The 27,899-nt window shown below is 41.5% G+C and overlaps 3 protein-coding genes across 3 annotated transcripts; all 3 read left to right on the forward strand.

The window, feature by feature from the left end:
• Nucleotides 1-1,348: 1,348 nt before the first annotated feature.
• afmid (arylformamidase) lies at nucleotides 1,349-9,812 on the forward strand. Its single transcript, XM_007888656.2, is given in 12 exon segments — nucleotides 1,349-1,384; nucleotides 2,431-2,521; nucleotides 2,850-2,954; nucleotides 3,117-3,165; nucleotides 3,335-3,420; nucleotides 3,751-3,823; nucleotides 4,630-4,727; nucleotides 5,087-5,165; nucleotides 6,654-6,789; nucleotides 7,638-7,677; nucleotides 7,680-7,741; nucleotides 9,514-9,812. Coding segments are annotated over 12 exon segments (891 nt in total). The 5' UTR covers nucleotides 1,349-1,354; the 3' UTR covers nucleotides 9,556-9,812.
• Nucleotides 9,813-12,810: 2,998 nt separating this feature from the next.
• birc5a (baculoviral IAP repeat containing 5a) lies at nucleotides 12,811-16,243 on the forward strand. The gene is made up of 4 exons (XM_007888655.2): nucleotides 12,811-13,006; nucleotides 14,583-14,692; nucleotides 15,493-15,610; nucleotides 16,014-16,243. Exons 1-4 carry the CDS (start codon nucleotides 12,899-12,901, stop codon nucleotides 16,110-16,112), a joined length of 435 nt encoding a protein of 144 aa, XP_007886846.2. The 5' UTR covers nucleotides 12,811-12,898; the 3' UTR covers nucleotides 16,113-16,243.
• A 2,002-nt stretch (nucleotides 16,244-18,245) lies between these two features.
• On the forward strand, nucleotides 18,246-27,846 carry tmem235b (transmembrane protein 235b). Its single transcript, XM_042342317.1, has 4 exons — nucleotides 18,246-18,595; nucleotides 23,759-23,839; nucleotides 25,087-25,224; nucleotides 27,194-27,846. The coding sequence occupies exons 1-4, from the start codon at nucleotides 18,385-18,387 to the stop codon at nucleotides 27,424-27,426; spliced, it is 663 nt and encodes a 220-aa protein (XP_042198251.1). The 5' UTR covers nucleotides 18,246-18,384; the 3' UTR covers nucleotides 27,427-27,846.
• The last annotated feature ends 53 nt before the right edge of the window (nucleotides 27,847-27,899 follow it).

The raw sequence follows: 27,899 nt of genomic DNA on the forward strand, positions 1-27,899 counted from the left end.
CCAGCCGCTCGGTCCCCCCATCCTCTGGAACGCCATCCATCCCCCACGGTCCCCCTGCCTCGCTAAGACTCCCCCCCTTTCACTCAAAGGGACGCAGAAATCTGGAATTCTCTCCCCCCCCCCCCCCCAAAGGCTGTGGATGTCGGATCCATCCACACCTTCAAGAGTGAGGTTGATAGATTTTTGGTAGGTCAGGGTATTTAGGATATGGGGAGAAAGCCGGAAATTAGAATTGAAAGCACTATTTGGGGTACAGATCAGCCATGATCTAATTAAGTTGCGGAACAAGCTTTAAGGGCTGAATGATCTCCTCATGTTCCTATGTTCAAATGGAAGTCGTCGTTGTTGTTAATCCTAATCCTCAAGACAAAGCCCTTGGATAAAATAGGATTGTCCCTGCTGGACAAGCAGCGGGAACCTTGCTAGACAGGGCTTTCAATGGCAAGCTATGGAGTTCCAACTCCTTAAATTCCAGCAGTGAGCTTCAATACCATTCGGAGGTCTCCAAATTTTAGCACTTGCTCCCTTTCGCTTAATACTTTCTGAAATTGGTGAGCTGGGTGTATGTCTCCAGGGGTGGCGTGCCTATTCTAGAAATGGAAATTTCCAGGTATGGAAATTTCAATTTGGTTTGGATTCCCCTAGGCACAGTGACGGGTTATGACTGACCAACATAATAAAAGAATAATAATCCTTGCATTTGATATCGCGCCTTATCCTGTCTTTGAGACATCTCAAATCGCTTCACAGAACAAACCCAGTTCCCATTTGTGCCTGTTCAGGTGGACGTTAAACAGCATATGACACTAATTGGAAAAGAGAAAGGAACTTGCTTCTCCCTGGCCAAGAATCCCCCAGATAAAATTGGTGGAGTGAGTGACCAATTTTTGTTCAAGGAGTTATTACCCCCAGAAAAGCGATCCGCCAATCGACGACCAAAAAACAGATTCTTACTGCTAGGTAAACAGAGGCATGTGGAGTAAGGAAACTTGTCCAACTTGATCGTGATTCGCACGCAGGTCTCTTGCTTGCGAGGCGAGTGCGCTAACTATTGAGCTACAGGACTCCACACCGAAACTATGAAATATATACATTTTCTGGAATATTTAGGGCCAATTGTGATACGCAAATCTCTCCATTATGAGTCAAATGACTTCCACCTGTACTGTATATTTCAAAATGTTGACTGGAATACAGATAGTGACTTAACAGTTAAAAGTAACCAATATTTGCCTGCACAGCATACTTTACTCTCCCAGAGCACACAGCGATTTCCAGAGCTGATTACATAACAAGGTTAATTCCTGACCAAGTCACCAGCTCTGTGAGAATTCCTGCAACTTTCAGCAGCAGTATGTGCTCTTGGAAGCAAATGGATTTAGAAGTAAGTCCATTTTGATTAGCTGGTCTACGCACAGCATACTAGGATAATCTTTTTTCGATTGCTGCCATACCCTGCTTGATTGCCAGTACATTAGAGTGTCTTCATAAATATAAACGACTAAGTGAACATATTAAATGTAAGTAGGGAACCTGATACACAGCCTCATCAAACTGCATTCACATGATCAAAGTAACAGGATACAAACTTGGAAGCTCTGAGTGCTTTTTTTTTGGCTTATTTGTTTCTCTCTCCTCTCCTCGCACTGACTCCTGTTGGAATACAGTTTGACAGTTACCAGCAATCCTAAACCGATCAGTACTTTACCCGTCGTGCGTGACACTGAGTGTTAATGGGAATGCATCACAGCTGAGCCTGATCGTGAATTCATCAAATGTTCTCTCTCCTACATACACACATATATACTGTCTGTGCAACAAAGCAGCCTCTGGATAAGGATCAGGAACAAAATCCCTGACTGTTTTTCTCTTTCTCCAGCCTAGCAACTCCGAGGCCACATAGCATTAATAATTACTTGCCTTATTGCGACGAGGTAGTAAGAGGGCAGTTATTTCACCTGCGATATTTAGTTTGTATGCCTCAGTTTGATTCTAAACAGCGTCTATGCCCAGGTATCTGATTGGACTGAGGTAGCAATGGGGAAAGTTGCTATTTTAATAAAGTATATATATATATATATGTATGCACATATTTTATTTTGTTTTCTAATTCATAGCCATTCATAGCCGACTTGTATTCCAAAGAGGTGAGATAACTATAGGTTTGCACTCGCTCTACCAAGATTACCACTTTGTACCAGAATATGTTTAATCTTTTACTTTAAGCCAGAGGTAGCCAACCTTTTTGGTCGACCAACAAAGTAAATTTTCTTGATTGAATATTTTGTGTTTTGTGTCATAACTGAAGAACTATTGCCATGGGTTGGCCACCACCGCGTTAAGAGCTCCGCGATGTCATTCCATGTGAAGAGTGCTATATAAATGCAAGTTGTTGTTATTTACTTTGTGAAACATCTGTAAATTTTGTAGGAGCTTCAAAAGCAATATTCCCCCAGTTGCTGGTCGCATCGCATGGACAAGGACGCAGTGATACAAGCCCACATCAAAGTGCTAACTGAAGGTAATATACCAAAAATGATGTGTTTGATTTGAGATCATTTCAGTTTATTCCGTATTTCTTGTCTTCCCAGAGCTAAACACCAATGGAAGCCGTGAGAGAGGCTAGGTTTCCTGCTCCTAGTCTGTTATTATGAATCCCCTACACCGGTGGCTTGCATTTGGATGATTGATCGATCTTGACTTACTGTAGGGAGATTCACTCAAGGTCAATGTGATAAGTTATAACAAGTTAATGGTGTGAGAATCAAGGGCAACTGTCAGATGTCAGTAAAGTCCAAAATTATTTATTTCTCAAATCATTTTCTGTCTTCCTTGAAATCCCTTTCCAGGTACAGCACAGGGTCACAGTGCAGCTCAGTCTTTGTTGGACGTGCCTTATGGGTCAGGCAATGCAGAAAAACTCGACATTTATCTTCCTCCAAACCCATCACTAGGTTTGTAGAAGACATAATAATAATAATAATAATAGTAATAGTAATAGTAATAGTAATAATAATAATAATCCTGGCATTTGATATAGTGCCTCATTACTTCCATAATATTGATACAAGCAGACAGAAACTAACCTCCACTTAATTTATTTCGTTAAATGATAGCTCCAGCTCTGCTCATCTATTTTCATGGAGGATACTGGCAGTTACTGAGGTGAGCCTGGTAAAAGTACTGAATTATCATTCTGGCCAAGTGTGCACAGGCATCCTACGGGATTCAGGCACAGCCAAAAGCACCATCTTGTTCTGTAATTTTTGGTTAAATTAATTAAATTAAAAATAACCCAACCAATTTACTTTTTATTTTTCTTGAATATTTACAGCAAAGACTTGTCTGGGTTTATGGTTCCTCCTCTAGTTAAAGCCGGAGTCGTGGTTGTTTCTGTTGGTTACGACTTGGCACCAAAAGGTAAATAGATGCAAATGCTTAACTGTCAGACCACTTCAGGGATGATTGCCTATACACTGCATCCAAGCGATGGAAGCAGCATCTCTCGAACAATGCGGTTTGTGTCCCCACTATTACTGCTTAAATTATAAATGACCTAAATTAGATTCAATAAGTGGCTCAGCATCTTCATTTTTTTTGAATTGATGAACCGCTCCTTTGATGTTAGATTCTGACGTCAAGCAATAAAGGTTTGCATCTGCCAGATTGAACATTTGTTGCTGTCTGCTTCATAAAATTGCGCTTCCAAACTAAAGCTTTGCTTCAGAATTTGCTTTGCTGTCTTTTCAGGTAATATGGATTTAATTGTGTCTCAGGTCCGTCGAAGCGTAGTCTTCATTGTTCAGCAATATTCCACCTTCAGGTAAGATATAATTGGAACAGCTCATGTGTCGAATAGGTCAGAGTGATTGATGGACGGCAATCAATGGCGGAGAATGGTGCAGATCAGTAAGAGACTGACAATAATCCATTCTAAAATTAACATTTTACAACTAAACTTTGAATGTTTGTGAACAAATAAAGAGGTGATTTTCTTCATGGGCGAGATTCTTCAAATCTCAGATTTGTTTCTGGAGGATCTGCTCACACTTTGGTGGAGTGCGTTGAGAAGTCTGTAGTGTATTAGGGACATCCTTTGCTCCTATTTGCAGTTGTCACTGAATCTGAGATAGAGAGGGTTGAAAGGGAACCCTTCAGAACAAACGGAGAAAGAAAATCCCCAACTCAACATCTATGTTTTTTTGGATGTGAAAATATTCTGAAATATATGACTGTTGCTGGTTTCCCAAATTCAACATTCTCCTCTTCACTTTCAAATGCCTCCATGGCTTCACCCCAACAACAGCAACTTGCATTTATATAGCGCCCTTCACGTGGGGTAGCACCCAGGAGCGCTCAACAGTGGCGGAGTCTTCTCACCGAGCCAAGGGGAGAGGGAGGGTGGACGTGAGTGTGAGCACGATCAAAAAGGAAGGACTTTGGGCGGGATTTGAAAGTGGGGAGGGAGGGGGCAAGGTGGAGGGATGGAGGGAAAGAGTTCCAGGGTTTCAGATCTGTCTCTTTGACTGCAGTTTTGGCCACATTTCATCTTTAATTTCTCATCACTCTCTTCTTTTGAGATTCAAAGATTTTGCCTCTTGCTCGAAAAACCCTTTGCATGTCTTTCAGTGGTATTTATCTGTGCGGACACTCAGCTGGTGCCCACCTGGCAGCTATGGTGCTTTGTACAGATTGGTCAGAATATGGTGTTGTCCCTGATGTTAAAGGTAAGCACAGAAGAGTGCATGTTCCAGAGATTCTTAGAGATATAACATTGCATCAATCACATTTTCTTAAGGTTGTGATGGTATCCACAGGCCACTCGTAACCGACCTTATAACCAGCATTTTGGGTCCATAAAATGAGGCCCTATGTCGCAACGGGCTGTGTTATAATAATAATCCTTGCATTTGATATAGCGCCTCGTGATGTGGTTGAGACGTCTCAAAGCGCTTCACAGGATATATTGTAAAATGGATTGACTGTGTATTTTGTGGGCAAAACACAGCAGCCAATTGCATGCAGCAATGTCCCACAAACATTCATGGAATGAAAATAATAGCCTGATTTTTTTTTCCTTCCACAGGAGCTTTTCTTGTCAGTGGGATTTATGATCTTTGTCCAATTGTCCCAACCAGAACCAACATCCTTCTCAAAATGACTCAGTACGTTCACAAACGGGTGGCAAGTTTTCAAAGTTCACGTAAAATAACATGCACACATTAATTATGCTAGAGGGTGAATACAAAAACATTGATAAAGAATTTTCTTTACAAGCTATTATAATGCAAAGTTCACTCATTCCATTACTTGTACCTAACGCCGACTTTTTAAAACTCCCGTTTAGCATAATAGTTCTTGAGAGCAGTTTGGTCTTTAAATCTAAAGGTTCACTTAGTTCTTTTTTTTCAAATAATTTTGTCATCAATTGCATTTTAAAGTGAGGAAGCAGCACTGATGATTTAAGACACCACCGCTACTTTGTGTGTGTCTCGTATACAGGTCTACTTTACTAATGACACATTTGTGCGAGTTTATAATTGTGTTCATTTATTATGTGAATTAAACGTTCAGGACAAGATATACATACAATTGTCCAACACCATGAATAGACATGTAATATAGGCTACCAAGTGAAGACACTGAATTATACAAAAAACTCAAACCCGTCCGCTCAAGCGCAGATGGCGGAAAACTGGCCTGACAGTCCACCGCCAACTGCGGCTCAAACATCTCCACAGCTACCGCCGTTCTTTGACAAGCGCAAAAACGGCTTCTACTCCAACATCATCTTGGAGGCTAAACACAACCCCAAAATCCTTTATCCACCACCCACTACCTCCTCCGTGCCCCCCCTCAGGCCTCCTCAATCTTCGTATCAAATGCTAAGTGCGAGGAGGTCATGGACTTCTTTTGAACTAAAATACTGAACACCCGCCAGGCAGCCTCATCCACCTGCCCCTTGTCACCCACCACCATGGCTCCCTATCCCTATCCCAGAGAGGATCGATTTCAAGATCCTCACCCTCGTATTCAAGTCCCTGCACTCCTCTGCATCCCTCTACCTCTCTGACTTCCTCTCTCCTCAGCACAGTACCCGTTGCCTTCGTTCCTCCGGGTCTGGTCTCCTCCTCGTCCCCCGAGTCCTCCGTTCCACCCTCGGTGGCCGTATCTTCATCCACTACGCCCCGAGGCTCTGGAACTCCTTCCTCACTCTCTTCATCTCGCTCCCTCCCTTCCCATTTTTAGATCTCTGCTGAAGACCTTTCTTTTCGACCGAGCCTTTGGTCACCTCCCCCCCCTCCCCCCGGCTCGGTCCCGGGATCCTAAACTGTAAAGTGCTCTGAGACGCCGTCCGGCGTGGAGGGCGCTATGTAAATCCAAGTTGTTGTTGTTGTCTGTTTATGTTTCTATACTGCTCCTTATTTGTTATACCCCCAGTTTGATGTCATCTATGATTTTCAACAACGTACTTCCTATATTGGTGTCCAAATCATTTACAAACATGGTAAAGAGCAGTGGTCCTATTTCCCTACTTCTCTGCAGACTATCACTGAGAAGCTGCCCTTTACTCCTACTCTTTGACGATAGGGGACAATGACTTCGAGTACAGATACACAGGTAGAATTAATAGCTGCTGGCACTTTTAACAGGGACGATGCCCTCCGAAACAGCCCCATGCAACTTGTGAACAAAATGAAATGGCTGGCCGGAAACTGTGAGATTCTGGTGGTTGTGGCAGAACATGATTCAGATGAATTTCGAAAACAATCGCAAGAGTTTTACAAGGTTGGTTCTTTCATTCGCACTTTCCCATCTTCTCATTTTCAGGTGAATACTGTACTTTGTTATTTTGCATTGCACCTTACAAATACCTCATAGAAATATGCAAAACTTTGGTCAACACTTTTATTGTTACACCCCTCCTATCTCTCCGACTTTCTAACCCCTTATCAGCCTGTCCACTCCCTCTGCTCAGCAAGCTCGGCCCTGCCCCCACCATCAGAACGGCAAAGGGTAAATACTCAACTTTAAAATATAGGGGAGCCTCAAGGCAACGGCACTTTTTTGTGCTACTAAAGGAGAAGGCAAAAGAGCATAATATAATAATAGTAATCCTTGCATTTCATATAGTGCTTTTCACGAGACGTCTCAAAGCTCTTCACAGAATAGACTGTAAAGTGAATTGAATTGAGGAGAGCAGTCCGCCAGTCGGGAGCAGAGGCATCAGATTAAAAAAAAGTGAGAAAATTAAAAAGTGACGTCTGAGCGACGTCAGTATCAAAGACTTAACAGCTAACACTAACTACTAACAGTAAATAACACTAACTACGAAGTAACAATACGAAAAATCAATTATTTTTTTTAAAAAATCAAGAATTTAACTTTTAAAAATAACTTTCACTCCCAGTGGGGGTGGGAGAGGTGAGAATGGCGTGAAAAGGTATCGTGTGAGGACTGCAACAGTGTGGGAGTTGCTGGAGGGCCGTCTGAGCCCAGGCGACCACTTCTGCAGCAAATGTCTGCAACTGAGGCCGCTCCAGCTCAGAGTGCTCCACTGCGGTACGAGACCAGTTATAGGTAAAACTTAGCATTCCAGCTCCACTACTGATCTGTTGAACCATCTTTCTTTGCAGGCTATCAAGGACGCTGGGTTGATGGGCAGTTTTGAAGATGTCCAAACACAGATCATTTTGATGTCATAGAAAAACTGGTGGAAGATGATTATATCCTTACACAGGTAGACTTTTTTCTTAGGCTTTAATATGAAATGAATAAGAATCCCAAATATGTGTATGACCTTATGTTCCTTTATTCTGTAGGACTGTGTTATTACAAAGATGAGTACATAGCACTGCAGTGGCTAAATCCTACGGAAAAGTTCAGTGATGAATTTTGCATTATTTGAAAAGTAGACTCCATTGCACTTTGCTGTGAGCTGTCTACCATATTCATTTTTTTTTATGAATGGCTGGCCAGTATATATTGTTTGCAATGCAATGAAAATGAAGCATTTTTAGCATGCATTGTAATTCAATGTAAATTAAGCAGTTATCTGAAAAGGAGAAATATGCAGAATCAAACGTCTATCTGCTATATTTTGTGTCCACTTTGTATAATGCAAGGCCAGTTATTTTTTTCCCACTCTTCCAAGTCTTGGGAGAGAATTCTGCATCATAATGGAATGGAAGTATACTTCTACAGTTAATGTTTATTAACATGTTAAACTATAGATCTATCCACACACTGTGCAGCATAAGGCGACAACAACAGCAAAATTTGTATAGCACCTTTCACGTCGGGAGGACGTCCCAAGGCGCTGGACAGACAGAGTTTCGGACCTGAGCTGGGGGTTGGGGTCAGGAAGGGTGGAGGGCGCGGGGGAAGCAGGGAGATCGAAAGCACCACAATAAGACCATAAGACATAGGAGCAGTAGACCATTCGGCCCCTCGAGCCTGCCCCGCCATTTAATAAGATCATGGCTGATCTTCTAACCTAATTCCATTTACCCACCCTATCCCCATACCCATTAATCCCTCTATCCTTTAGAAATCTATCAACCTCAGTCTTGAATATGTTCAAGGACTGAGCATCCACAGCCTTCTGGGGTAGAGAATTCCACAAATTCACTACCCTCTGAGTGAAGAAATGTTTCCTCAACTCAGTTCGAAAAGCCTGACCGTCAATCTTGAGACTATGACCCCTAATTTTAGATTCTCCAACCAGGGGAAACAGTCTTGAGATGGGTCTTGAAGGAGGCAAGGAATGGGGTGAGGCAGAGGGACTGTGGGATGGAGTCCAGAGGGTGGGTGCAGACATGCACGCATGAGTAACACGCACGCGTGTTACTCAAAGGCTGTTGTATTCTTGGATTGAGGCCGGAGTTTGACAAGAGAAAGATTCATGAATATTTTTTCTTGCGTGAGGATGGCATTTAACATGAAACTAGAAAGAAAATAAATTACAGCTGTTAAGGCAAAGAAGTGTCACTCGCTGTATTTTTATGCGATGGTCTTAGCATTTTTTGCATTCATCTGACAAAATTCCAGCGGTAGCTAATGGAGATATACATCAGGAGTATAAACTCAGAGCCTTCATTTGCACAGTACATAGTATAGCACAACAAAAGGGAAATAGCGTGTTACTTGTACATTGATAAACCACAAGAGTAAAGGTGATCAGTTTGATGTCCATTGCTTTCTAATGTACTGCAGCCTGTGTCTGCCCGTCACTCGACTGATCACAGCTGAACTCCAGGACAGCTCTTCTGTTTGAAAGGGATATGTCTCAGAAACAAATTGCCTGATTTCGATAAAATTGGAACAAGTGACTCGAACTGCAATGGTAATTACGCAGATGTCTACTGCACCTTAGGGAAACCGTGTACTCTTTTCTGCACATATACCCCTGATACATGTTGTAATAGTAAAGAATCCAATATAATTACCATTTTTATGCAATTGTTTTAGATTACAATGTACATAATCATTCTTTTTATGTTTCCTTTGCAGATTATACTGAAAACTGTGACTAGAAAATGCACGAACTGCTAAAAACAAACATATGGACAGGAGTGGACTAGTCTGTCCCATCTAGTTTGTCTTGCTATTAAATTAATTCAATGCTAAGTCTTAAATTGCATTTCCTCACCTTTTGTCTATATCCAATAATATCCCTACTTACCAGATAACTATCTCGCTCTTGAACACCTCCAATTAATTCTGTACTATGAGATGGTAGGTTCCATATTCTCATGATCCTTTATGTAAAGCTGTTCCAATTAAAGTATAACAAATTCTGAATTCTTCTATTACTGTCTCAGTTAAACTTTATTAGCATTTATCACAGTCTCACGTTGATGCAGACTTTATCGATGTATTCTCAGTCCTGAGCAATACTCTATTTCCAATTAACGGTAAATTACTGCCATATTTTATCCCCCTCCTAAGTTTCTGATTGTGCTATATTTCCGCAGATGTTGACAACCCTAAATGAGGTATGTGTAACGGATATTTGTTAAATTTTTAATTTCTGGGTATTTGCTGGGCGGGTGGGTGTAGAGAAATATCGTGGATTACAAAGGAATTTTAACAGGCTTTCAATTCCTGATTTACAATCCAATGAACCATTTAATTCATTCTTTTGCCTTGCCCCTTGTTAATATTTATTAGTTCTGAGTTGTACACTGACTGAATCTTCAGAACAAAGACCCTTTGTTTGCAATCTTGTGAGCCATATTATTCATGACTTTATCTCATCTGTATTAATATTTACCAGGACTGAGGACCACTCTGAAAAGATTACAGTAAGATTTCATGACCCCAGATGAAAACAAGGGATTGGCTTTTGCTATGTCAACATTATGAACCAAGCAAAGTTTAACAAACCAGGAGACAAGTTTTCAACTACACTGCAAACTGACTTCTGTGCTTGGTTTCCTCCGTTCAGATGCTGATGTTCTGTGAGTTCAAGAGGAAGAGGACTATAAATAAGGCTAACAGAAATCTGAACATTTTAATAAGCTTGATGATCAATATTTCCATTCAAAAATGTCAAAGATATGCTTCATTTGTGCAAATTGAACCTCAAATACACTTACATTTTCATTTTATAGCTTAGGCTAAGATAAATATAAATCAAGCTGTCACAAAATGCCCTAGCATTTTTTTTGTCTAATGTACATAATTATGCTACATATAAATTGACTTGGATTTAATACATTTATATTATTTTCCCTTGAAATGTTAGGGTACAGTTCAAATCTCATTCTCTGTGCTCCAACTGTTTTATTCTTCACATACAGACAATTGTGATTGCTGAAAATCAGGGCGCTTTCCTTTCATATTTGCAAATTCCATGTCTCTCACTAGCTGACATTTTAAAAATATATATTTCAGCCATCTTCTACATTCCATCAGTGTGAATTATACTTATAATCCTTGCATTTGATATAGTGCTTTTCATGTCTTCTCGACATCTCAAAGCGCTTCGCAGAATAGACTGTAAGGTGAATTGACCGTATATTTGTGGGCGAAACGCGGCAGCCAATTGCGCACAGCAGCGTCCCAAAGTCGTGGGTTGAAAATGACCAATTTATTATCGTTTTGTCTTGGAGGGATTATTATTAGGCTGTGTGCGGAGTAAGGAAACTTGCCCAAGGTTTCGCCCTGACCTGCCGGGAATTGAACCCGGGTGTCTCGCTTGAACCCACAAGGCGAGCGCTCCAACCGCTGAGCCTCTTTGCAGGTCAAAGATCTGTTCAGCATTAAAATGTTCAGGAAACGTTTGCATATTCCAGGCATCCGATTCAATAACTCGTTCAAGGATCTTCAGTTATTCCCTCGAGTTAACAACCAGCGGAAACACTCTTTTCTTCTCCGTTCACCTCATTCGAAGCCCCTCACGTCCTCGACCGTTATTCGTGAGTCCCCCCCCCCGAAACATGTGCTAATACCTGGGAGCCCTGAAAAGACACAGTGCACGTCTTGCAGCCGACAATGGCTCGAAAAAGCAAAATAATACAGTCTGACGATCGTGTGTAAAGTCGAGATAAACGTGAGGGTCGGGTACGCAGTCTAAGCCGACCCAACAATCCAGCGCTGGGGGTGTGTTATAATAATAATAATAATAATCCTTGCATTTGATATAGCGCTTTTCACGTCGGGAGGACGTCCCAAAGCGCTTCACAGAACACACTGTCAAGTGAATCGACTGTATATTTGTGGGTGAACGCGGCAGCAAATTGCGCACAGCAATGTCCCACAAACAGTCGTAGATTGAAAATGACCAATTTATTATTGTTTGGGGTTTTGGAGGGATTATTATTAGGCTCTGTGTGGAGTAAGGAAACTTGCCCGAGGTTTCGCCCTCTGCCTGGAATTGAACTCAGGTCTCTCACTTGCAAAGCGAGTGCTCTAACTCTAGTGTTGTCCTCGGTTTAACCGGCAGTAAGTAGGAACAATAATAATAAATAAATAAATAAATAAATAATAATAAATCGGCGGCTCGACCGCGACCGTCTCTGCGGGAGGGAGGCTCTGCCGCCTTTCCCCCACCCGGAGGGGTACGCGGTCGCTGCGCCGTAACGGTCCGTCCCGCGAAGTGCTTGGATCCTCGTCCCCGAAGGCGGGAGAGGGGCGCGGCCGCGAAGGTACGGGTCATTACCGCAACTGCGGGGACGTTAACAGGCGCCGCGGCTCCACTCGAAAGGACAGCGACAACCCCCTCCCGCCCGCCCGCCCCCCGAATGGCCTCTCGCCCGCCCCCCGAATGGCCTCTCGCCCGCACCCCGAATGGCCTCTCGCCCGCACCCCGAACGGCCTCTCGCCCGTACCCCGAATGGCCTCTCGCCCGCACCCCGAACGGCCTCTCGCCCGCACCCCGGACGGCCTCTCGCCCGCACCCCGAACGGCCTCTCGCCCGCACCCCGGACGGCCTCTCGCCCGCACCCCGAATGGCCTCTCGCCCGCACCCCGAATGGCCTCTCGCCCACCCAACACAGTCAGAATCCACCCTCCAGTACACCCTGTGAAGGTGAGAAGGCGCTATGGCAGATGCAACGATTATTATTATTATTATTATTAATAATATTACCTGCTGTCCAACACCCCCTCCCGCCCCCACCTATCCCTTCCCGAGGTGGTGGCTGCCAATGGGAGCGCGTGGTGGTGGGTGGGGGGATCACGTGACATAACGACCTGCCCGGGTTTGAATGCGGCGCGAGGCTCCGGGGGGAGGGGGGCGGGGCGGCTCCTCGAGCCAATGGGAGCTCGGCTCAGGCGGGTCACGTGGCCTCGACCGGGGGGTCACGTGGCCCAACGGCCGCCGAGATTTGAATGCGCTCGCGCGCGCGCGCTGGGGGAAAAGGGGGGTGTCGGGCCAGCGAGACGGCGAGACATGGAGGCCGCGCTGAGGAAAAACCGCCACTACTACTGCCTGCAGGACCGGCTGGACACGTTCACCAACTGGCCCTTCATGGACGGCTGCTCTTGCACCCCTGAAAACGTGGGTCGACCGAGTGACTGCGGCCACGGGAAAAGTGGGGGGGGAGAGGGGGGTGAGGGGAGCTGAGAGAGAGTCGAGTGTCCGTGTCGGGTGGGGGGAGGGAGGGAGGACTGTCTGTCTGTTTGTCTGTATCGCCCTCTGCCTGTGTTGATCTTTGTTGGAGGTTTCCGATTCACACGCCTTTTATTTTGTTTGTACGTGTATTTTAAGTGCTTGAGTTTTTATTACTCTCTCCCCCCCACCCCAACACCCTCCCTCCCTCCCTCCCTCCCTCTCACTCGACGTGGAATTGGTCATTCGCTTCCCAACTTGTCTGCGGGGCATTTCTCACAGTCCCTCTGCGTTTGGACACCGCGCCTTAAGCCGGGGACGCGAGACGTCTCGGAGCGCCGCGCTGGATAGACCGTCCCGAGCGAAAACGCGGGCAGCCAGTCGTGCGCGGCAGCGTCCCACGAACCGTCGTGGATTGAGCGACCAAATTATTATTTATTCATTTGTTACCCCCGCCCCCCCCCCACCACCACCACCGAAAAAGCGATCTGACCTATCGACTAACAACCGGGTTCCTACTTACTCGCGGAGTCCTGGTTAGAGCACTCGCTTTGCGAGCGAGACACCCGGGTTCAATTCCAGGCAGGTCCGGGCCAAACCTCGGGCAAGTTTCCTCACTCCACACACAGCCTAATAATAATCCCTCCGAAAAAGAGCAAAACAATAATAAATTGGTCATTTTCAATCCACGACTGTCTGTGGGACAGGCGCTGCTGTGCGCACTCGGCTGCCGCGTTCGCCCACAAATATAATAATAATAATAATAATCCTTGCATTTGATATAGCGCTTTTCACGTCGGGAGGACGTCCCAAAGCGCTTCACAGAACACACTGTAAAGTGAATTGACTGTATATTTGTGGGTGAACGCGGCAGCCAATTGCGCACAATATGCAGTCAATTCGCTTTACGGTATATTCAGCGAAGCGCTTTGGGACGTCGAGAAGACGTGAAAAGCGCTATATCAGATGCGAGGATTATTATTATTATTACTGCTCGGCGAACAGGCGCGCGTGTGTGCGTGTAGTAAGGAAACTTACCCAACGTGCCTGGGAACCGAACCCAGGCCCTCTCGCTTGCGAGGCGAGCGCTCTAACCGCTGAGCTATGGAACTCTTCGTTTGCAACGAAACCTCTTACGTACAGATTGGCCGTCTGTTGCATCCGAACAGAAAAAAAAGGCAGTCATTTTTACAGTCCAGCGCTTGTGAAGAGCTTTGAGTTTTGGGGGGCAGGTGCTAAGCTGCTATATCAAATGCCAGTACTTATGAATTTATACATACCACTTCCTCGCTCTTTCCCTTTTATATTGTATTAAAATCAACTGTTCCATTTAATATGGTGTGCGTATAATTGTCAATGTCTCAAAGCTCTTTACACATGTACTGTCAAGTGTAGTAACTTTTTTTGTAAAATGCTTAAGAGTTGTTCTGTTCTGAAACGTAGAAGTTAAGCCTTGTGGTGGCTTCCAGGACTTTGAACTCTCTCGCAAGGACATTGGTTACAGCTGGATAATGTTTTGTTTCAGATGGCTGCAGCCGGCTTTATTCACATCCCAAGTGAGAACAGTCCAGATGTTGCTCAGTGCTTCTTTTGTTATAAAGAACTAGAAGGCTGGGAACCTGAAGATGAGCCCATGTAAGTATTTGCTATTGTTATTATACTCATTATATAAGGTAATCCTTCCGATGAGATGTTAAACGAAGGTCATGTCTAACTGTTCAGGCAAACTTTAAAAATTCCGTGGCACTATTTGAAAAAAATGAGTTTTTCGTCATGTCTTAGCCAACACTCCTCCAAATAAAATCAGTCATTTGTTTCATGGCTGTTTATGGAACATTGCAGTGCGCTAATTAGCTACTGTGTTAACAAAATGTACAGCTATGACACTTTACAGAAAGTTTCTGTAAAGTGCTGTGAGATGTTCAATAACGAGATAAGGTGCTTTATCAAATGAAGGATTATTATAAGGTATTTGTCTGCGATCCATGCCTTTTCTAGTTTCCTCTTGTGCTAAGAAACAATTTTAAAAAATTGGAATTTGTAAACTGTCAATTTGCATCAAAAAGTGAAAGGGGATTAATATTTTGCATAAGACCCTTTGTCAGAAAATAAATTGGGATGAGGGAAGTCCCTATACAGAGTTCAAAATTGAAAACCTGGGCCGGGGGGGATTAATAGGGAAATTATTTTGAAAAATAAATCTGGAGATAATTTGGGGTTGATTAATGAGTTGAGATTACTTTAATTTGCAGCAGTCCTGTAGAAAGTAATATTTTATACATCAACAGGTTTATATATTATAATATAAACCGCTAGACACTACTTTTCAGTTTTGCAACAGTTAATCTCTTGTTTTGTGAATTGAGGAGCTACTGAGGGGATAAAAATCTGTACAAATACATGCAGCTGTAATTTGCTTCCACATTTTGTCACAGACTTGAACATAAAAAGCACTCCTCGCAGTGTGCTTTCATTGCGCAGAAGAAAAAGTTTGACGACCTCACAACAGAAGAGTTTCTCAAGCTGGAAAAGGAGAGAATAAAGAATGTCATTGTAGGTATTTATTCATCACAGTAGATATTTATATTTATGTAGATATTTATTACTGCAGGAGACGAGCTTCAGTATTTAACTCAACAGCTAAACAGTTTTATCCAATTCTGGCCACCAGGTGGAGTTGACTAAATTGTATAGAATTATTGCCCCACCTGAAAAGGTGAGGAAGGAGACAAAATATAGTCAGACTATGTACAATGTGACGATGCTCATCTTTTCTACTGGATCAGTTAGGAATTGTGCAGGCGCAGTTTTTCTGTATTGTATTTCTATTATAAAGTTTTGAATTAATTATTTGTGGAAAGAGAAAATGCTTAGTAATTGTATTTGGTCGTAAAAAAATAAATTGCTCATCTATACAACTATGTTTAAAGTTGGTAACTGATTTCTTTCTTTACAGAAAAAACAGGTCTCTCAAACAATTCAGTCATTTAAGGATGAATCAAAAATTGTCAGGAGAGTAATCGAGGATTTTGCTACCAAATCAGATTTCAACTAATGCAAGCTATCGTCCCAAATTGAGGATTTTATTAATGTGTATTGTACAGTGTATTTGATATGTAACCACTTGGACTGTCCTTTTCCTTTCAATTTTCAATAAAAGAAGTACTTGCTTTCTGCTTTTTCGTATGAAGTGCTGTGAGTATTTTGTGACCTTCATGCATTTTCTGTTTCATTGATGCAATTAAATCCAGTTAAACCTTTTGGCAACAGCTATTTGCTTACTACTTTAGTAGGAATATTACAATACAGCATTTCCTAGCCATTGCTACAAATAGGCCTGGATGATGATGAGTTTAGAGAATGTGATTCTTATATCAATGTATGCCTTGTGAATAGACTAGTTTTAATAGACTAATATTTTGACTTAATATACATCATATTGGCGACCAGTGACTCGCAGAGGTATGTTGATCAAACTCAGCAAATTGTAATGAAAAGTAGTCACATGTTTGAAGGTCACTCATCAACTGAAGTCGTATACTTCGTGAAATAGACTATTGTTACAATGTTACGTGACGGTTGCAAATCATTTATCGACGACACGATTTCCATCTTATTGCTAAAACCCTCAAAAAGAGAGTCTGCAGCAGACAGCATTGCCTCCTTCACCAGTTCTCCGTCTTCGACAGATTTGTTCCTTTTAGCAAGCACATGAGCAACATTAAAAGATGCAGTCGTGCAATGTTTTGACTTACGAACATGCTCGGTAAAAAACGACTGTTGAATTGCAAGTTCAGATTGTAAATCACCTTTCTTACTACAGAATTGTGTGGGAAATCTGTCAAAAGTCCTTGTGCAAAGTCGAAAGTATCTTTCGACATTATATTTCTTGGGTACTGCCACACTAGCACGGCACAATAAACACATACACTTTCCTTTAATATCAATGAAACAGAACCGCTCTTCCCATTCGCTGTTGAAATTGTATTTTTTTTTGTTTTTTGGTAGATCCACTCATATTAACTGAAAACACAAGGGCTCCGGTGACTTTTAACAGATGGCCGAAACTAGACCAGCCGACTGTTGTGATTGATCCCAGCTGGTCAAGAACCAGGAAAAGGGGTCATGCGAGGAGGAGGGAAGAAATCAACAGTTTTCTTTCGGGTGACATACCTTAGGATTGATAAGGACGTGTCCATATAAGAATGGGGGAGTAAGTCAGACATGTGCTCTGCTATTCACTGTGTTGTGCATAGATTCCTAGAAGGACGAGCAGAGCTTGTAGCTGAGTATGTGTCGGCAAGCCAGCCGGCATGTTCGAAATAGGCAAATTAAACTTCTTTCACGTTATGATTATTTTCCAATTCATGCGGGCACCTAACAGCCCTGCGGTGGGTGCCACGGTGCCCGCAGGCACGTGTTTGGGCGCCCCTGATCTAGACTTCGTAGCCTTCAGCAATGAGAAGAAGTTGCCGAGTGCACAATGAGAATTCTTCGAATCCCATTGTGAACATTTGTGTAGCCAAATGGATTAGGGAGGCAATGGGTTTCATCCTGTTCATCACCTGGGAGGGCTGAGAGTGGTCCAATTGGAAGTCTTGACAAGCTTTTCATTTTCAGAATGAATAAGGTTGATTTTAAAATATTTACACCAGAATCATGCTCTGCAACAATCAAGCTCAGGTGGAAGATTAATGTTTTTAATTAAGTTTACTTCGATAAATTTAAATGGATTCTACCGTTTTCCGAATAACAGAAATTGCCAAAGAGATGGCTTTCACGTTGAGAAAAGAAAACAGCTATTAGCTAGCAGATCGCAGCGGGATCTCCAACTGGGAACAGGGGGTGGTTTTTTTTTTCCCCCACCAGCTAAATATTTATACAGTAATAACCAGGCAGTTATTCCTCATCCAGTTCAGGGGATCGGTAAAGGAGTGGGGTGGGTGGGAGAAAACAGGAGCAAAAAAAAATAAAAGGAACAATTGTGGCATTTGGCAAGTTATTGAAAAGGTATTGGAAAGTGGGGGTGGGGGGGGGGGGAGAGGACTGAAATAAATATAATGATTGGCTTGTGATGCAGTGTGTCCTTTGCACTTGTTGCAGGAATGAATGAAGGTGTGAATGAAACGTTAACATGGGGAGGGGGGGATGAGAAATTACCCAACCTGGGGGGGGGGGGGGTGTGGTGGATGGGTGAAACAACATATTTCAAAGAGAACTCCAGTCATATTTCCTAGAGGGTGGAGTATGAGTTCACACTTTTACGGTGGAGGTTGCTCTGTGCAGGTATTGGATGAAGAGAGACCCATCTGCTGCTGCTGCTGCTGATGCTGATGGTTTGCTTGTGTTGCCTTGAGATGAATGTGGGAGCTGTGTGTGTGATCGCTGGCTGTGCAGGACTTCTCAGTTTTGTGTTTCTAGCTGTCGCGATCGGCACGGATTATTGGTATGTCATCGATGTTTCGAAATCCAAATATAACACCGAGAAGGAATCGGATGACTTGAGCTCTCACTCCGGACTCTGGAGGATTTGCCAAGGTAAGGGGGGTCAGTGTGTGTGGTCTCTGATGAAAGCATCCTACACTGGACACTGAGCTGACAGATGGTTGTGACATCTAACATAATCCGTGGGAATATCTATTTTATAGCGAGTGAAAGTTGTAGTTTTTTAAAAAAAAAAGATGTAACAGGTATTTTTATGATGATGCATAAGCGCTGGAATCGAGTTATAACAGTCCTTTGCAAAGAAATGTGGGAATTTTGAAGGTTGATAAATCCAGATTTTTGTGTCTGACTCATATATACATATATATATATATATATATTTTACAAAAAGTGATTTGATAGCCATTTATTGAACTGCTTTGTTTGATAAACGATTAGTGATCAAATGTAATTATACTGGGGGGAAAAAAGCCACACCTCCACGGCATTCAAATCCCACTGATGTCAACCTCCCTCTAGTTTTTTCACATGTTTTATTTTAAGAGGGGTTAATGGTGTTGGGGGGGAGAGTTGGTGGGGGGGGTTAACTGCAGCCTTAAACCCTCCAGGTGTTGCCTCGGGTATATCCAGCAAATGAATTGATTCTTTCCCCATTACATTAATTACATTTTCGTTAAAAGTCACAAAATTATTAATAATTTCTTAGTAATGGGGAAACGAACTATACCCTCAAGTTATTTGAACCTCACTTCGTCTATACAATGATGTATTGAGATATTGAAACTCTTATCAGAAACCGTGGCCAGCATTATAGATACTGACACTTAACAGTAACAGTGCTTTGGGATGCACATTGGAAATAAATGCTTGCAACAACAACAAAATTACATTTGCATAGTGCCTTTCACATCAGGAGGACGTCCCAAGGCGCTGGACAGACAGAGTTGCAGTGTGCCGAATTGGGCATAAAAATGCGCTTATTCCAGTAGTTACGTCTGATCACATTTCATATCTCTCTTACCTCTGCTCTCCTGAGAATTTTGATAGCGATGTTCGGGAAGAGCACCATGGCTACCACCATTAGTCCTGTTGCTATGCCCTTCATCAGCGCTTTCAACGACGCCCATGTGTAAAAGTGAAAGGTTTCCGAACCCATTTATGGTCGTATGTTTCCACAATCTTTTGTTAATGACTGCAATGGAGTGAAACATTGTATTCTGGTGCTCACAGAAACTGAAGCATTTTAGTAGTTTAATTTCACTTTGCATTTACTTCTGTGTTGTGGCTACAGAAGGAAATCTCACTAATTGTTCCAGAATGATGTAACTACAGGTGCAAACTCTCATAAACGGGGACATAACATTATGGCAGTCGACTTAATACGACTTACGCAAAGTTATGTATAAGTTTGCCTTTGTTGACACCACATCGTGCTTTCAGAGCTTACCTCCTCTTTGGTTAAAAAAAACGAATTACATTTCTACATTATTACACAGGTGTCCACTTAAGCAAAGAATAAGCAAATAATTTGGTCACTCAAACCACGACTGTTTGTGGGATACCGCAGTGCGCAATTCACTTTACAGTATATTCTGTGAAGCGCTTTGAGACGTCTCGAAGACGTGATAAGGCGCTGTATCAAATGCAAGGATTATTGTCACAAGGACAGTCCCTCAAGCTGCCTTTGGGCCTTTACAATGTATAGCACCATGATGACAGGTCATAATCATGACCTTGTTTCGGATATTGTGCTTTTTAAAAACTCTTATGTTGGAATCGCAGTGGGATACAGTCTTGACCTTTTACTCTGCCAAGTTAATGATCTCACCCATTCATGCCTGTTGCTAAAGGGAGCATTTGCAGTGAGCCTGAATATCAGCAAGAACATGGGAATATCCCTAATGAGACACACTTATTATCCTGATACGATGAACAAACAGAGAAGGGGTTGAGAAGAGAGAGTGCGAAACTTCGGAGTGGGTAGCACACTCAAACAAAATACTGCACATTCAGAGAAAATTGAAATGCGGAGTAATAATTTAGTTTTACGCTCTATTCCAACTGAAGAAAATAGAATTGTTAAAGTGATCAAATGTGTTGAGAGGGCATCTACTGCATAATATTGCACTTAAACCTATAATTGGGCCAGTATAAAAGCTGCTTTTCTGCTATGTGCAATTGGCTGTCGCGTTTCGCCCACAAAATATACAGTCAATTCACTTTACAGTATATTCTGCGAAGTGCTTTGAGACGTCTCGAAGACGTGATAAGGCGCTGTATCAAATGCAAGGATTATTATTATTATTACTTCACCCAATTTGGCCTGGATTTGTGCTAAATATAGTTACTTTGTGGGTTATTCTTCCTGCTTTTTATTGGGGGAAAAAAAGTATCTTATACACATAGAAACCAAAGAGTCAAAATGATTCATATGTACTGAAATTTGGCCCTTGGAAAAATGAGTGTAACTATCATTTCATTGGTTTAATACAAGAACAAGTACATTTTGTTTCCAAAATCTTAAACTAGGGCTGCACTGAAGTGGAGAACATTACATCTAAGCGAATGGAAATTTCAACTGTAATGCTCCTCAGACAGACTAAATATCATTTCAAGATTGTTTTTAATGAAACGCGATGTTCCAAAGAATGCATTGATCCGTTTGCTTTAAGATTCAATAGAATTGTAATCTGTCTTTTTTAAAAAATAGATTGTCCTGACAAATGGTATGCCTGTGTGAATTTAATCAATGTATAATTTATTGAGACTATTGCAAGTATATTAGGTATCAAATGTTTTGAATGTGGTAATATTTCAGCCTTTCAGTTTGACAGCTTTATTAATAAGTTTAATTACAAAGTAATTTAGTACTGACAATGAAATTCATACATCTTGATAAAGTCATATAATTTATACACTATATTGGGTAGTCATACTGCATTACAGTGCGGTGCTAAACAATAACCATATACCAAGATAAAGGTTATTTTTTCCATTAAGTGTTGTGTATCTTTCCATGTATAGGTTTCCATCGGTGGGATGGTGGTGTGGAGGCTGGTGGTAGTTCATGATTGAGGTTAATTCAGTTCTCAAATTGAAAATTGTGCAAAAACATCTTAAAATGTAAATTCTGGGTCACTTCTAATGAAGTCTTATCCCTTATCTGACTCTCAAACATATCTATAATTAACTGCATGGTGCTAAAAAGCTACAGCAATTAAGATCATCACCGTTGGCTTTAAAACAACCAGTAGATTTTCAAGACTGAGGCGGATAGAGTTTTGTTCCACAAGGGATATGGGGTAAAGGTGGGTAATTGGAGTTGAGGTACAGATCAGATATGATCTTATAAAATAGTGTAACAGGCTTGAGGGTCTGAATGGCCTACTCCTGTTCCTATGTTCCTAAATTGGCGCTTCCTATATGATTGAGGAAATGGGGGAAGGGGTGGTTTATTGCTACTCTGTGACTATGAAACCTAACTCTAGATGGCTCAGGTTTTATTCTGGTATTACTCTTGCGTGAGGTTTCACGTGGGGCATTTTGCCCGAGTTCACTCCACTTCAGAGCTGCTCTGGACAAGAAGGTGTGAAAATGGAGTACCATTAAGGATCGCTTGCCTCTGCCTCTGATTTATTACTATTTTTGTAAAATAGTACCATACGAATCACAGGGACCAACACCCTTAATGTAATATTTAATGATTTTAATGGTTGTTATTATTCATGCTTGACCAAAAGTACAAGATAATTACAAATCTAAACTGAGCCCAACAGTTTACTGGCTGGACTCATTAGTCTGTAGTCCTGCACAACCTGACACTGATTTGTCAGCATCATGGCTTCAGGTCAAATTAATTATGGAATTAATCCAAGTTGGATTCCGCTCTAAAGCTACATATTTGTAGTTTAATCGCAGTATCTCAATGTTATCCTGTCATGAAGACAGTCCCCGCAGAAGGGTCTCTTTTGTTCTTGGCGCTCCCCCTGAAATGGACGATTTCAATAAAAACCTGCATAATGCAATTCCTAAAGCTTTAATAATCTTTGAACATAATTAAGACCTCTAAACGTCAATTTTTTTCTTTTTTTTCTCACCAACTTCTATCATTATGTATTTTATTGCAGTGAGATTTTTTTTACTGTGCCCACTAAGTGATAAATAATGGCTGAAATACATAAAACCACAAAGACAATTTAAGGTAATTTTCATTGGGAAGGCTTATTAGGCGATTAACCTTGAACCAAAAATTTGCAAATGGAAACCATTAGTGTGAAAGTCATTGATTTTCTTTAACATTATTCAATGTGTTTATATAAATTCTTGTTTATTATTTCTCTCTCTACAGAACTTACAATGTTGCAATAAACCAGAAGATGAATCCTTCTGTTATGCCGATCCCAAAGTTTTCCTTTTCTGTCACATTACGCATGTTGTGTAGGAGACGTTTATTAATTTTTTTTTTCTGGAGGCTCTACATAGATAGATGGTGCTTAGATATTGTATGCTTTAATTTATTTACCAGGGAAGATTAGCTTCAAGCTACCATGTGAAATAATTTTATTCATAAGTTCTTGGCAGTGGAGCAACACAAATTATAGCCAATTATGAGAGGCAGATTAACCTGCCTGAATGGCACATTAACCAAATATGAGATTAACTATTGATTTGTACACATGATTTAGCTCATGGCAGATAGTCAATTGTTGCCATATGTACCATCAAGAACATTTTTAATTAAACCTTTTCAGCACAAAATCGCTTACAAAAAGAATAAAACCTGTCAGACATATTGATCCAGCAGGATGTGCGCAGTCAGTAAGAAAGACTGGAGCACAATAGACAATTTCCTATGGCGGAATCAATGGTGTCATGATATATCCTTTTTTTCTAAGTCACTGTTGCTTTATTGACTGTTTCTGAACTTGTTACACTTGAATGATGCTAAAATTGGTCAGATATGATCAAATGCATTTTTTTATATATCCAGTGTCAATTTGTAGAAGGAGTTATTCAGACATAACGCATCACAGAACGTGATCCAAATAGCTCACTTAAAGACACACGTACACATATGGTTAGAGGGCTTTGCAGAGAGATCACAAGCATATTATTTGCCACTACATTTCTGCGCTCCGCAAAGTATACACGTCTGTATTACTCACTGGATTATTTTGGTAGTTGGTGTATAGGTCACTTAGATTTTTTTAGTTCTTCTTTAAATCCTATCTCATCCTAACTTGTTTCTCCCATCAGGTAAGAACGCTTGCATTGGTTTAATAGATCCACTTGGAGATGAGACTCAACATGTTCCCAAATCACAGCATCATCTGTTACGTAAGTTTAAGTCTAACTTTGAGGTTGGGAGTTATTCAGTGTGGATTTCTGCAATTTAACACTAAACGAGGTATTCTTTACTAAAATTGTCATAGAAGCAGATTCCATGGCAGCTTTTAAAAGGGAATGGGACAAATATTCAAAAGTATATATATATAAGGATATCTTAAAAGGGATAGGAGTGAGATGAAATGGGTTGTTGTTTCAGAGAGACAGCTTCAGCACAATGGGCTGAATTGCCTACTTCTGTCTTGTAAAATTGTACGGTTCCATAAATCACCATAATAAATCCTCATATTAGAATCATTCTGGATTTTCTTTTCAGTTCTTAGGGAGTTTGTTGAACCAATCAGCGCAAACCATTCAATTGTAGCAAAGCAAAAGGAGATAATTGCCCTTTAAAAGGATCACTTTTATTTAGTTTACAACTGTTCAGAGAGGATTGGATGCAACTGTATGTGACTGGGCAGCCACATAGAGCCCAGATGTTGAGTAGGTTGAAATGGTTTGACTTTCACTCCAGAATATTAATTTGTGATGAGATGCACAACTGAGCAATGAGCCAAAAATCCTGCTTTGTGATTATTCCCAGCGGTGTTTCCAAGTGGAGGCGTAAGTACCAGACACACGATTCTCACTTTTGGTTCAAATTCTGCCTGAAGACTTTTGGAATCAGGTTTTACAGAATGTAAGAGAGAGGAAAGGATCAATTGAGTTTATATGTACTGTATTTATACTTTCGAAAGCTGACCCATTTGTAGCAGATGTAAGGTGTGAGAAGATAAATAGAGGCAGATTATTTCCACCGATTGATGAATTGCTATCAAGGGGGTACAAACTCAGCATTAAGGGGAAGCTTCGAAGAAATATTTTCATGCAGAAGGTTAGAACATGAATTATTTTGCCACAAATCATTGTTTGAGTTGGGACGATAATAACAACAATAATAAACCATTTAACATGGAATTGTATAAATATTTAAGGAAGCAACCAATATAGAAGGGCACAGGGAAAGTGGAGGGAATTGGGATTAGATCATAAAACTCCTGAGCTGGCAACAGCACAAGTTAACAGGCTGACTGCCCACCTTCTGTGCTATAATTTCCCAATGAAATATAATGTCACAGCGATCGATAGGTTGGCTGCAATCATGGCTTTACATCAATTAAGAGCCGTGTGTCTCAGTTTGGCTGAACTGAAGCTGTTCTTCACTGGGTCCTCGAAGTAATCTTCTTTTATCCTCTTAGTGATGCAAAAGGTGTGCGTCATTTTGCTGCCTCTCAGTCTGGTTCTTCTGGTGTTTGGAGGTATCTGCGGACTGGTCAGCTCGTTGGCAAATGATCTGTGCATGCTGCTGTTCACTGGCTCCTACTTTCTGGTTGGAGGTAAGACGCTTTGGGAGTTTTTTTTATATAAAGTTACAATTTTACAGTTCATCTACTCTTAAGATAATGCTTGTTGACTTGCGTCTGAACAGTCTGAACACTCGCACCTGCAGAAGACGTGTTACTTTCACAGCCAGCCATTGAGACTCACTTTTATGACACCAGATTGAATGAGTACAGTGCATCTCATCATGACTGGTTTTATTATACAAGAACTAATAGCTGTGACAGAAAGCTATTTCCAGAACCTGGAATAAAGGAACGAGAAAAGGACATTCATTCCCCTCAGCTCTCTGTGTTTCAGGCCCTGGTTTCACATTTTAATTCTTTCCTAAAATCTGAATCCGAATAGCTGTCGATGGCCGTCAAAGATGCTCCTCATGTTACTGTCCTCTGTGCCATACGTTTTCCACTTTAACATATCTACTTTGCTTATTATTTCCTCGCGAGTTACTTTAACTCTGCTTGAGGTTATTTCCATATTAATATCCCATTCTGTCTTCGTGTTATTAAGGGTTCCCTCTATACAATAACTCTGGCCTTGTTATTCAAAGAGACATGGAGTCTTTTTCCCGATTATCCTTGGCTTTACCCTCCTCCTCTCCCAAATGTATCCCCAATTCATCAGCTCTTCATTTCATTATAGTTTATGGGACATTCCTATTGGTGCAGAAAATTATTTGATAGTTTGCCAACATAACAACTTTTAATCAGATTTTGATCCTAGTTCTGCCTGGGAGCCTGTAGAGGAAGAGAAAGGGCTTTAACGCACACATTGCAAACACAGAACAGTGTTAAATGTCAGCGACAAGATCTTTGCTCTTTCAGGAGAAATCTACTGTCCAGAAAGGAGTCAGAATATCGACTTTAATAACCTCGGATGCTAAAGCGAGGTGGAGGCAATTTACTGCTCGACTAAGTGTGATATATTTTCCACTAAACGCCAGTTGTGTTAGATGAAAGATTTCCTGAGAGGAGGTGAAGCTCGATTCACTAATTCATTCTGTCCGTCGTTTGTATTCTATTATAAAAAAGACAAGGCTCCAAAATAAGCCATAGTTAAGCAGTGTATAGATAATTGGATTGTCTTGGCAATGATTAGCCATACAGCAAAAATAATCTAGTAATTCTGTCATGCCTCTGTAGGCATTGGTTTGTTTTCTCCAAAGAAAAAACAATGTTAAAAAAAAGTAATGTATAAAATAAACCAGACTGATTGGTTTTGTTCCAGCACTGACAATGAGACAGTTTCCAAGCCTCTGTATCCAGGAGGTATTGATCAGAAAGAGGGGGTTCATTATATGATATAATGAACTTTAAGGTGAAATAGTTTGACATGCTAGGACTAGGTGACATTGGGAGCCTTGGGAAATATAGTAAAATTAGCTCAAAACTACCAGATTTTGTGACAATTGTAAAAGAAAAGGCAAGAAATTACTTTAAAAAAACAAAATTGTCTCCTAAACACACCACAAACATGAGCCCTCTTGTCCTACTGCCTTAGTGCATCTGAAAATATTCCTCTGAGTTTATTTTTTTGAACCCATTTAGTATCCAATATATTGCTATATTAATCCTTGCATTTGACATAGCGCTGTTCACGTCTTCTCGACGTCTCAAATCGCTTCACAGAATAGACTGTAAAGTGAATTGACTGTATATTTGTGGGCGAAACGCAGCAGCCAATTGCGCACAGCAGCGTCCCACGTTCAGTCTTGGATTGAAAATCACCAATTTATTATTGTTTTGTTTTTTGGAGGAATTATTATTAGGCGTGTGGAGTAGAGAAACTTGCCCAAGGTTTCGCCCTGCCCAAACTTGAGATAGATCCCCACTGAAACATCTCTTTTCAATTTGCTGGTTGTTTAAGCCTTTTGCTTCCCGGAATATATCGATAAATTAAATCAGACCTGTTGGGCGCACACTTCCATCACTCTAACGTGCGACTCTTTTAAACGTTTGATTTCAGGCACCCTCACGCTGACTGGAATCACAGTGTATATTGCATACTCCAAGGCCGCCTTCGCTGAAGTGATGTGTTTGTACGACCACAGAATGTTCGATGACATTGACACCAGCTTCAGTTGGTCCATGGGGCTGGCTTGGCTCTCCTTCACCCTGGAGATCATCTCCGGAGCTCTGCTTCTTTTAGCAGCCAAACTAAATGCCGTGAGACACCCAATACAGTCAGTCGTCATATGAACGTTAGCCCTGCCCAGGAATCTTGTGTGTGTTACTGTGTTGCTGTTGTGACTAGTTCTGTAAATGGCTTAGATTCGGAGAACTATTGAAATATCCAGCAGAGAGAGAGAGTGAGACAGAGACGTAGGCACAAACCAATTTGCGCTTTTAAACTCGGCTAAAGAAAATTTACTTGCCCCCCAAAAAAAAATTTTTTCGCTTTGAATCTCAGCCAGAGAAGAACATTCCTTGAAAAAAAAATACAACTTTGGAGAAGACGCCAAAGGTAGATTGGCAAACTTGGTTATGCAGAGGTGGTTGCTGAGTGCTCGCTCACGTCAATGGTGAGTCCTGTTCAACTCTAATTCGCACGAGATTCAAAATCCCACCCAGTCCGAGCCTGCGAAAATCACTTTATCCTAAAATATAAGATCGCATAGTCTGAATTCGGAAGTTGTTTTTCCCCGGCTCTTTAACAAAAAAGAAAAGGGCTT

The sequence above is a fragment of the Callorhinchus milii genome, unplaced genomic scaffold (genome assembly GCF_018977255.1).
Source record: "Callorhinchus milii isolate IMCB2004 unplaced genomic scaffold, IMCB_Cmil_1.0 Scaffold20, whole genome shotgun sequence".
In the NCBI taxonomy this organism is placed as follows: Eukaryota; Metazoa; Chordata; class Chondrichthyes; order Chimaeriformes; family Callorhinchidae; genus Callorhinchus; species Callorhinchus milii.